The sequence below is a fragment of the Ceratina calcarata genome, unplaced genomic scaffold (assembly GCF_001652005.2).
Source record: "Ceratina calcarata isolate Rehan_Ccalc_2016 unplaced genomic scaffold, ASM165200v1 scaffold301.2, whole genome shotgun sequence".
Taxonomy (NCBI): Eukaryota; Metazoa; Arthropoda; class Insecta; order Hymenoptera; family Apidae; genus Ceratina; species Ceratina calcarata.
In genome coordinates, this window is record NW_017152577.1 from 378845 (window position 1) to 390432 (window position 11588).

General features: G+C 45.1%; 2 protein-coding genes across 3 annotated transcripts in view; both read left to right on the plus strand.

The window, feature by feature from the left end:
* The window catches only part of LOC108624188 (uncharacterized), a 59911-nt gene that overhangs the window by 42092 nt on the left and 6231 nt on the right, over window positions 1-11588 (plus strand). The window lies entirely within an intron of this gene.
* LOC108624190 (uncharacterized) lies at window positions 5304-7951 on the plus strand. Its single transcript, XM_018023311.2, has 3 exons — window positions 5304-7097; window positions 7157-7245; window positions 7301-7951. Exons 1-3 carry the CDS (start codon window positions 6872-6874, stop codon window positions 7703-7705), a joined length of 720 nt encoding a protein of 239 aa, XP_017878800.1. The 5' UTR covers window positions 5304-6871; the 3' UTR covers window positions 7706-7951.

Sequence of the window (11588 nt, forward strand, 5' to 3'; positions counted from 1 at the left end):
GTTAACGAGTTATTGACGAAAAACGAAAAAACAGTTTTTTGCAAATAACTCGTAAACTATTGAAGCTAGGGAAGAATTTTTACATGGAAATTGTAGATCTCGTCGTTCTCTACAAGAAAGGTCTGATGCAATTTTTCCGTATGTCCGACGGTTTGAGAGTTATTGGCAAAAAACGAAAATTTCGCAAAATCTGAAGGGGTACCCCTTGGAAAAATCTCGGGAAAATCGAAAATTTTTTTTTGTTGTTTATTATTAGCAATGTTCCTCCGACATCTGATTTCTTTTTAAAAAATGCGTTTCTAAAGTGCATAAATTTTTGGGATTGACCGTATAGCCAATACATCCTTAAGATGTATAAATTACGACGTTTATGGCATGGTCGCAAATAAATCGGATCTAGGAATTAACATTCCACGAGATTGTTTCCTGCTTTCTCCGGATCACTCACAACGGTCACGGAGAACCGTCGACAAGCATGAGGAAAAAGGAGAAAAGGGCCATGGCGACGATTATAAATCGACTACCAGTGCCCGACTTCACCGTGACGAATCGTGCCCGCCGAAAAAACAGGCTGCGTGACTCTTTTTCGAGAGATCCTCGCCTCGTCAGCCACCTTACGTTACAACAAATGATGTCCTCGATTAAGAGAGACCGGCTCGTGGGTCGTGACAGATTTGTTACAGACCGTTAGAGAGCGAGTTACGAGGTTGCACGATTCGATTTCGAACGATGCTCGAGTTTACAATGATCCTAATTGCGAGATGGTCGCTAGAAGGGGGACGATAAGGAGGCTGCAGCGAAATCCACTTTCAAATGTAATTAAGATTATCTCCAGCTCGGCGGAGTAATCGGCGTAACTTCGTTAATTTACGGGACGCGTCCGAGCGACGGCGAGGAACGCGATGACCGCGGTTCAAGAATGGACTGGCTCTCTTATCCGGGCATCGGACTGCGAGATCCCTCGGAGCAATTTGACTGAGTGACTGTGCCGAACGCCAACAATGGACAGACGGGTTTGAGTATCGAAGTAGCCACGAAATTGTCGGCTCGAGACAAAGACGCGCGAAAACGAGGCCCATTCACCGGACAATTTGTAGATCAATCAAGGTTTATTCTATTCGAACTTCATTGAAATCAATCCATCGCGTACAGTTTGAATCGCTTCGGACACAGAGACGCGATTTCAACACGTGTGAGTGTGAAAAAGAAATCAACATAATAAGTTATCCGAGAAGTTACAACCCCACGCGAGATTATGCAACCGGCGATCTCAAAGGCGACCTCTCCTAAGTGCATAGATCCTCTGCAGACGTTGCAATAGTCGCTGGGCGGACTTGGGAATGGCAGGTTGCCTTTACTGCGAGTGCTCGAGACTCCGAGCAACTACCGATTCCCCGGGGCTCGTCACGACGTCAGGTACATAATAGCCGAAGCACCCACGCCTCTTTTGCACACCTACGACCCGGGAAACGCGAAGCGCGTGTCTCTGACCTCGTTCGCACTTTTCCACCGCACCGTCGATTCCGCTTTGTCTCTAGCAGGATAAATATCTAGATAAAATATTCGACGAAGAGGAAGAGGAAGACGCGGCGATCGGTGAGATTGAAGCCGTTGAACTGGCGAAAAGATCCGCGGAATGTGTGTTGGAAAGTTCGAGCGAGTCAGATGTCAGAGACGTTCAGGATTGTCTCTTCTGCCTATTTCTCTTCCGTTCGACTTCTCAAATTCCTGGCTGTACGGTTTTCCCTATCTGCGTTCCGATACGTCACGATGACTAGATTAACGGCTGGATCGAAAGATGCCGATCTCCTTTTCCGTGAATCTCCGGTCGGAAATGAAACGGACCGCGTCGCACGGGTCTCGACGCAGATCAAAGCTGCATACAATGTAATAAACGACGATTGCCCGGGGCGCGCGGAGTCGTCCCGCGTAAATCGTTTGTAAAAGCGTTCATTAGGTCCGCGAGGCTAATTGCGTTTTAATTGCTATCCCGCGCAACGATTCCTCTCCTCCTATTGCGTGCCCCGACGGGAGGAGGAAGGGACGCGAGAGGAGCCCGTGGGCGAGAATCGCGTCTGTCGTCGAGGAGAACGAAGGGAGATTCAATTGCGCGTACAGTTAGCGCGCGTGGGCGATAATGACGCCGCGGGACACGTGCGTACACGCGGGCCGAGGCCCCTTTTGGTACCTTCTCGCATAATCTTCCTTCGTAGCCGAGCCCATATCGATACTCGATTGCTCAGTTACGCTCGACCAAGGCCGAGCTATATCCGCGAACTCATTGTAACTTCTCGTCGCTTTGTATTCCTACGGTCCACAGGATCGAGGCTACTGCCTCTCTTTAGATGTAAAGTGGCTTTAAAATCTTATCCTTGCACCCGAGGTGCAACACCGTTAAAATATTGAGCAAACTTTTGATGCATCGGTGCTAAGTTCGCGGTGAACGAACCAAAGATCGGAGATCTCTTTTACGAAACGACGGACGCCTCTGGCTTATCGAGGGTCGCCATTAGACCCTTGTCTCCGATCCATTCATACGTTTTCACTTTACGCCACTTAACCCTCGCGTTCACCTGTCCCGTTCATTAAGCCGGCGACTTTTGCTCGACGTCGCACGGGTGTCGCACGATTTATCATCGTCGCGCGACAGACCTCAGCGTTTCTGCATCGAGCGACGTCCATTAGTATGGAAGGTATTCGGCACGGACGGTCGCATTCGAACGAGCTTCTCGTTCCGTGTCGCGGTATCTCGGAACCCGAAATTAATTAGAACGACTTTCTAAGCGCGGTAATTACTCGGCTCCCGGAAGAATTCCGCGCGTGCCTCGCCAATCGATCGAACGGTTCATCGATAGAGAATCATCGCGTGGGACATAAAACGCGAAGATATAAAGCCTGTTAGGTTGTCGCAAAAATAACACTCGACGACACAAAAGTCTTTTTTTTTACCGTACTGTGTAAAAAAAAACAGATACAACATAATAAGAGCGAAACGTCGGCTGCATAAAATATAGAACTCGAAAATTAATACGGGAACCTTGAGGCACACCTGGTATCGCGGGTTGTTGAACTTTCACTATCAGCGGCTGATAAAAAGACACGGCATTCCGTTTAAAAAACGATACTGACCTTGCCGTCTCGTTACAGTTTGACAAAAACATTTGCCGCGCTTGTAAAAAAATACCGGAGGGAAAAGCGATAAAGATATTTTCCTTCAGACCGCCGAGCGGGCAATTACATTTATGTTTACGAGGAGTTGATAATGACCAGCACGAAAGCGTAATCGCCGCGTGTGGCAGCGAAATTCTAGCACTGCGCGGCGTTCCTTCGCTTTCAAATGCATTTCACAGTGGAGAGTCTGAAGATATATTCTGTGAGTCAGCTCGAGGCGACGTTAAAGTTCCACGCCCGACGGGACGCCCAAGAGTGCAAAGATCCGACGTCGGAAAATAGTACACCAAGGGTAACTAATCCGCCGCGGAGTTCCTAACCGAGGTTCGAGTGTCCGGAAAGTGAGCACGAACTGCCCGAGGGCCGAGCCAACGTTTAACGAGCCCTGGGAATTAGCTTAAACCGAGCCGTTTCCATCCGAAGCCTGAGCAGTTCCTACGGGATTTCTTGTTCATTCATTATACACGAGACATAAATAATAGCTGCTTATACGGCGCTCAGGGATAGGCGTCGTTTATGTTTGCGCATTCCTAAACGGCCCTTTAACCTGTTAGCTTGACTATATGCTTAACTCACGATTGTCAAATCTTAGGGTCAAGCCACATGACGGACGCTATGTTGAAACCTGTCTTTTGCACTTTCTTCTATTATCTTTCCTATACAACAAGGGATCTCCAACTCCTTTTTTGTAATACATAAATAAAAATACAAATTATATGTTCCACCAAAAGCATTTTCTAATTAAAAATCAATAAGAGTTTTTATAACCAAAGAATTTAATTTAGTTATATTATTTAATTATAATAATAAATAAATGAAACTTTTACATTATAATAAAATTTAACACATGAGCAGATATTAACGAGAGTCATTATTGATGAGGATTAATGCGAAAGCCAGAAGTTGTACAACCAAAAAACAAAACCAGAAAACAGCAAAAACTGCGCTGATAAATTGGAGCACACAGTAACTCATGAATTTATTAACACAAGTTTTTAATACTCGACAAGTTTTCTGTTGTCAGGTTTATGATTATGAAACGAGCGTAGAAGTGAACGAACTAAATGTATTCCATATTAACACTTGAAGTGCCTCGTATCTGGGTGACGCATAAATTTCTATAGATAACTGGCAAAAATAACTTTGTTAAATATTGAAAACGATAATACCTCTCGTAGAAACATCCAACAAGTATTTACAGTTCAAATAAACTTTAGCAAAACGTATCGAGTCGACAATAGCAATGAAATTCCAAATGGAATTCCCACAAGCCGATGACTATTCGATCTTTAAGCCTTTAGATCTACCGAACTGCAATTAGTTTACGAGACCGAGGAATGCCAGTACGCGTGTAAAGTCGATGCAAACTCTTGCGAATTCGCGGGGCAGGATCGGCGATTAACAAGCCTGGGATCCTTCGCTATTGACCAATCGGCGAGTCGGCGCGAGCAATAAACTCGACGCGAGGACGATTGTGCAACCGTCGATGGAAGAATAGATACTGGAACGTTTCCATTCACGACTGTCCATGCCGTTTCTCTTTTTCGCCTGTCTAACGCGCACCTCTTAACGCGATTAATAGACTCCATCATTTTTCATCCGCGGACAGACACGTTATCAGTCCGTTCCGCGAAACCCGTGACATTTCAGCTTTTACCCAACCAATTCCAATAGATTTATAATTTTTAATAAAGAGACCCGGGACCTGAATCCGGTCTATCTGGAATCGCGATTCCTTAACTTGTCTTTAGCATAGAAATTGCGCCTGGGGTAAAGTCCTGTCGGTGCGAACTCCGTTTAAGAGCCGATGGAAAACGAAAGTATGGGAGTCGCAGGAGCGCATCTTTATGCAATCCACGGCGGACAATGAGGACATTGTCGCTGGTGGACGCCACAAAGCTGACCGGAAATTCATTGTTCTTATGGTAGTTGGAGCGATCGCCCTCTTCGCCGGGATTCCAGCGTCGCTAATATTAACGCGTTGTTACCACCCGGTTCGAGAATACCGTTCTGCGCAAGCTCCGCGAATCCTTCTTTGCTCCTTCCGATTCTATTTCAATCCAACAAGATAGAACACGCACACTACCGCGAGCGTATTCGAATATTTGTTCTGCTGATACGGCGAGGAGTCGAGGTCTCCGTTAACTTATGCGTCCCGGTTACAAGGAGAGAAAAACGTTCGGGGCCATTATTCGAGCGGTGGTCACCGTTTATTACGTGGGATACGTTTCAATGGGAGCAGATGGGGAAAATTGTCCTTAATTAGCGCTGCGGCCGGTAATTGCCGGCAATTCGAGTGATTGCGCGTTCGACGGTGAAACGACGTTATCCCCGGGGCGAAATCGGATGTCGTCGCGATTTTAACCCGAAAGACAAACAGTGGGCCAGCGCGGAGAGAGGATCGTACGGTGCATAAATCTTCCGGGTCGTAGCGATTAATTACGGCAGGAAGCGGGACCCTGTAATTAGATCCTCTCCTCGATGGCCTGCTCTCAGTGTTCACGACAATCCCTGCTCCGAAACCGACTGCACGACCGGCGGAATCGTGATCAAGCTCGATTTACACGCGTTTCGAAACCTCGTCCCGTCGCGTGGCACCAAATCCGCACCGTTTCGCCTTCACGTGACGCGAAAGCAACGAATTCGCGCTTACATGACTTTTTTCCCTCAAACGGCTAGGATAATCGCGTGACTTTTCTGACGTTTTAACCAGGCAAAGAGGGTGGAAAATATGGGTTTACGTTATTCGATTGGCGGAAGCCCTAAGCACGAATCTGAGACACCTAAAGAAGCGTAAAACCTGATTTTCTCGAGTAGGAAAGACGAATTTTCGCCACTTATGATACTCGAGACAAAACAAACCTCATTAATGTATCTCCTATCACTAAGGGAGAATAATTTGAAATCTCGTTGAATAATAGGAAAAACTAAACATTAAAACGAATTGGTTTTTAAGACTGGCGTGAATCCATATCTTTGGCCAATTTAGTGGGTAACATTGGCATTCCGTCTGCCCCTTAATTAGTCATCGAATGAAACGAGCATCGAACAGGAAATGTAATTTACATACGAAGTCAATTAATTTAAGTACGTGTACTGATTCGCACGCTGTTGTCTGAATATAAAATGTTAATTAAAGATCGTGTACAGTCCACGTTCAGAACGGAACAGAACGATTGAGATCGAAGCCCTCAAACGAGGACAGCTGCAATATCAATTAAACAACGAATGAAATAAAATTGTGGAAGCACAGAAATAATTGATAACTAAATATGAACTTGATGAAGCAATTAAATGATAAGAGAACACTACATGAGAAGCGCGTGCTCCTAATCGGATGCAGCGGTAACATGTTCGGACGTGGCGCCACGCGTGGAAGCGGTGGTTTCCGGCAGAACACACCAGCGTGTCGTTTGTAACCATTCCTGTGCTGCGGCTGCTGCCCCACTACGGTACCGCAACGTTACGGCGCAGGCGAACGACACAAGTGGAAGGCCGGCTTTAAGCAACGGTAACAAATGCAGACGCACCTTAAAGGCGGCCATGACGAGGACACAGTGTTACGACGACACGGAACAGGGCAAGTGACGAAGAACGTGCAAGTATCGGACGTCTCGTTATAAGTTACAAAAGCATTCGCAGTTTTTATTGTTGAAAAGTGGAGACCGGAAGTGTCGGTAGCGAGCGGGGGATTAGTAAAATGGAGAGGAAGCAGGTTCTGCGTCTTATTGAGCTGTATCGTCAACAGACTCTATTATGGGATCCGAAGTACCGAGATTGTCGCTATAAAGAGCGCAAGGACGAGGCCTGGGCAACCATCGGCCGCCAAATGGACATGCACCCGATCGACTGTCAGCGAAAGATGGAAAATTTAAAATCATCTCTCAGAAGGGAGACGATGAAAATACGAAGAAGCAAAGGGAGGGGTAAGAAAGTGGGTAATAATAATTATAGTAACGATCGAGATTAATGTTTATTTTATTAGGATCTGAAGATGTTTACGAGAGTCGATGGTTCGGGTTTGAGCCGTTGCAATTTTTGCTGAGAAAATACAAGCCTTACTCACAATCAGATGTGAGTAATTTAAATAACTTAATATTTCCTCAGATGAAAGATTTCTAATATTCAGAGAAGAAGCGAGGACGACGAAGCGGAAGTGGAACCGACTATTTTCGTGAACGTAAACGACGAAGAAAACGAAAATTCAATTTCGTCCGCGTCTTTGCCCGCGCATCCGACTGCGTTCGAAATCCATACTTTCCCGGACAGCGAAGGAGGTGGTACTACTTTGACTCCATTGCCGAAATGCCCACCACGGAAGAAAATTAAACTGGACTGCGAGAAATTAAACGAACCATCGGATCAAATTCCGCATGGTTCGACGAGGCGAACGGACGATCATAATTACCATTTCGGTAATTTAGTGGCGTCCAAATTAAGTCATTTCTCGGAAGAGGTGCAATACGCTCTGCAAGCCGACATCATGAATTTATTCCTCAAAGCGAAGCAGGGTTATTACGACAAAAATCTATAATTACGATAAAATTCTGAGCATGTCTCAATATCTAAATAATAAACGACTATCAAATATATATTTATATAAAAAATTGTAATTATAATAAATATTTTTGCTGTTCAAATAAATGGTTTATTCTATACATTCCCTACCAAAAGAAACCCGCATATCATTATCGAATACTGTGACAAATTGTTAGGGACACGAGTTGACATTAACAATTGGCATCCGGTGGGACGTGCAAAATCTCAGAATTTCTTTTTTTTTGTCCGATCTATTATCTATTTTTACAATAGGTCTCGTGACTCGAAAGCACCGTCACGGGAACATCGCGCACGCGATGTGATCATTTAGGAAACGGTTCTAAGTCAGTCATAAATAACGATAAAAATTTTCAAGAAGCAATGCTGCTTGTAATTGTAAATTAATATAATATCATTCCACGAAACAGTTAATTTTTTTAATTTTAAAAACAAGAGAGCGATACCGATTATAAGCAAAGGGGTCGCGGTACCGCGATCTAATTTCCAGACTGGTCTGTTACACGTGCGCGGGTACGTGGTACCTAAGTCGATACGCGTCGGCGCAGCCTGCATTCCGCGTTGCGCGCAAAAACGGTGAAATGTACGTTCGCTTCACTTCTTACCGTGTTAACCGCGCGTGTACACGATACTGATGCGATCACGATGCGGATAAACGAGGCATGCGATGCTCATGGAAATGTACTTACAACCGAGTCGCTCGAGCCGCTTTACAAATTGCCTCCGAACGCTGTTTAAAGATCGTACTTATTAGAAAAGCAAAGTCAATGCCGTGATATGAACCGTCGCGTGAGTACTAATGAAAACTCGGCTATTAAAACCGACTTGGATTCGTAAGTACATATTAAACACGATTCCATCTTTAGTCGTAAAATAAGGCTTCACACAATATTTACACAACTTCATATTAACGCAATGATAGATATAATATTTCATAACAGAACGGTTATTACAATTTTATATTATAGTTCTCTGAGTTTTAATAGTTTCAAAAGAAATTACGTGCAAACGTCGAGTTTATTGCTGATAATTAAGAACGAACTGCCTCAAGGACTTCGAGTTTTCTCCAAACGAGGCCCGAGGGCGCGAATCTTTGATCACACGAGTCTGAGGAAAAAAGAAGAAGCTTCCCTTCGCGCGTATGCTACCGTGCGCGTAAACGACGAACCGGTATAACGTTAATTAATCCTCGGCGCGGAATTACAAGAACCGGCATGACTCGAGTCGATCGTTATCCGTCGCACGACGCAGGTATATAGTAAGGATCGTTAATCAATATCCCGGATACGCGGGAAAACAGCGGCTGCCATTCGACACACGTGCGTGTCCCGGGCCGCATTCCGGGGAAAACAAAAGCGAGTCGAATTTTGCAGCTCCTATCTAATCGGATCCAAACGGGAATTTAACCGGGGAACTCTCTCGGGAGTGCGACGCCGACGTTAATCGTCGTCGCGGTCATGCAAACGCGGCGACAGACTAAGCCGCGAAACTCGCGTATCGGTTAACACGATTCGCGATCCGATATCTCGCAACTCGTTGATTTACAGCGACACGACTCGCCGCGTATTCGAAAGGGAGCGATCGCGAGAATGGTACCTAATGGGCTCTCGCCGGAGCTTTTTCGGCCGCTACTTAAGAAAGATACATTAGACGCTTTCACCGGGACGAATTAAATACGTGGCCACGGCGGCGTAACGATCTTATTGACAATGTCAGTTAATGGTTATCGCCCGGCAGTCGCCGGGAGCGATCTGAATCGGCGACTGGTTCGGAACAGGTTGAACAGTGGCCGCGCACTCGCGAAGAGGTTGATTTATGCGCGCTTATCGGCGAACAACTAAAATTACGCCCGATCTGTCATCGGCGGGAACAAATTGAGACGCCGTATAGGTAGAAACCAACATCGAGTCGAGGGAATTCGCGGGACGAAAAATGTTCCCCCGAGCACGGAAATCGCGTGACTCGATAAGTTTCCACCGATCTAACTCGAGGCATTAAATCCGCTCATGAACCAACAAATTGCGATTGCGAACTTTCATTAGTCTCAAGTTTATGGGCAAGCATACACCGCGTCATAATCTGATTGTACAACGCGGACGCCGGCTAATTCCCGTGTAATCTTCCTGCGAGGCTTAAACGGTAGTGCGATAAGAATCTGCGTTTGACGCGGGAACGCCCACCAGTAATCGTATGCAAATCGGCGTTGTAACAAGACTTACGCACGCGCCCGTGAAAAACTGGTGTGTGCTCGGGCTGCCGGGTTTACCGATACGATTTACGGGCTGAGCATCGCGGGCTACAATTTTCTTTAACTGTTCTTGGCACCATTAGCGACGGGAGAAACGAGACACGGTGAAAGTCACTCTCGGTGTGAGAAGAAAATTAATTTTCAATTGTGGCATTTAAATATGGCCGAGAAATGGTATACGTTTGTCCCTTGGATCGAGAGATCAAACATTGTCAAGGATGATGAATATCGCGCGACGGACAATCGCCTGACTGACACGAGAAACAACGGTGTAATCTTGGATCGTCACCGGAGACGAGGTTAATCGAATTCAGCTCGCCCCCACGCGACGAATTTTACAAAGGCCCCAGACTCTCCCGCGATAAATCGCCGGGCAGCACGCGTAAATCGTGATTTGTCCAGGCGGTTGCGTGCGAGGGTATTCCATTTGTATTGTCAATGCAATCAGCGGGCGATACAGCCCGGTTCACGGACACCTCTCTAGGTAAATCCGCATACCTACGTGTAAAACGATCCTCGTACGGTTTACGCTAACGAATAGACCTCGACCCGATCAAAATCCCCCGTGGAACGTCTTCATTCCCTTGGAAGCTGGTATATGAAACGAGCCAACGGAGCGTAATAGAGTTCTCGCGAGTCGACGATTTATTTTACCGAGAAAAGGTAGTTAAAACGGATGGGAAGACTTTACGACGGCTGGACGGCAATAACCGATGGGTATTTACAATAAAAGTACTTTATATAGAAGATGGTGACAATAGGAGTGTAAGAAATTCGTCGGAATAAGAGGAAGTCGAAGACTGTCCAGATTGTCAAGTCCTCGTGCGATCGATACTCTCAACGAGACACTCGATGGCTAGTTGATACCAAGTATATTGAAGACGTCGACTGTTTCACTCAATAGCGTGGGAGCAATTGTAAGGGAACTTGTTTTTCAACGACCACTAGGCAACGTGAATTAATAATAACACGATTTAATAAATCGAAAACAAGTCCGGAAGTAGAATTGCTCTACCACGTACAATTTCCAAAAAATTGCAGATTTCGTAAAAATGAATTAAAAATGATGTTTTTCGGAGGTAATTATGTAATACAACTATATCTACAACTTTTCTTTGAAGCATTTCTCGATATTTTGAAAAAAAAAATTTTCGATTTTTCCGAGATTTTTCCAAGGGATACCCCTTCAATTTCTTCCAAATTTTCGTTTTTTGCCAATAACTTCCAAACCGTAAGATCTACAAGAAAATTGCATCAGACCTTTCTTGTAGAGAACGACGAGATCTACAATTTCCCTGTAAAAATTCTTCCCTAGCTTCAATAGTTTACGAGTAATTTGCAAAAAACTGTTTTTTCGTTTTTCGTCAATAACTCGTTAACTATTGACGCTAGTGAAATAATTTTACATGGAAATTGTAGATCTCGTCGCCCCCTACAAAATGGTCATATATATGACCCCCTACGTCCATCCGTTCGGGAGTTATTGACAAAAAACGAAATTTTTTTCCAAAAGTTCGCCGTTTCGACGCTGGGATGGTCGGATTTTGTCAACATCAATAAAATGCCATATAATCATATGTAACTCATTAAATATCGAAATTAGAAGAAAAAT

What these genes read in the sequence shown, in the direction of transcription:
- LOC108624190 (XM_018023311.2), top strand. Translation starts at nt 6,872, where the DNA reads ATGGAGAGGAAGCAGGTTCTGCGTCTTATTGAGCTGTATCGTCAACAG. An exon ending in ACGAAGAAGCAAAGGGAGGG is followed by an intron (nt 7,098 to 7,156) that starts GTAAGAAAGTGG and finishes TTATTTTATTAG; the next exon opens with GATCTGAAGATGTTTACGAG. An exon ending in AGCCTTACTCACAATCAGAT is followed by an intron (nt 7,246 to 7,300) that starts GTGAGTAATTTA and finishes TCTAATATTCAG; the next exon opens with AGAAGAAGCGAGGACGACGA.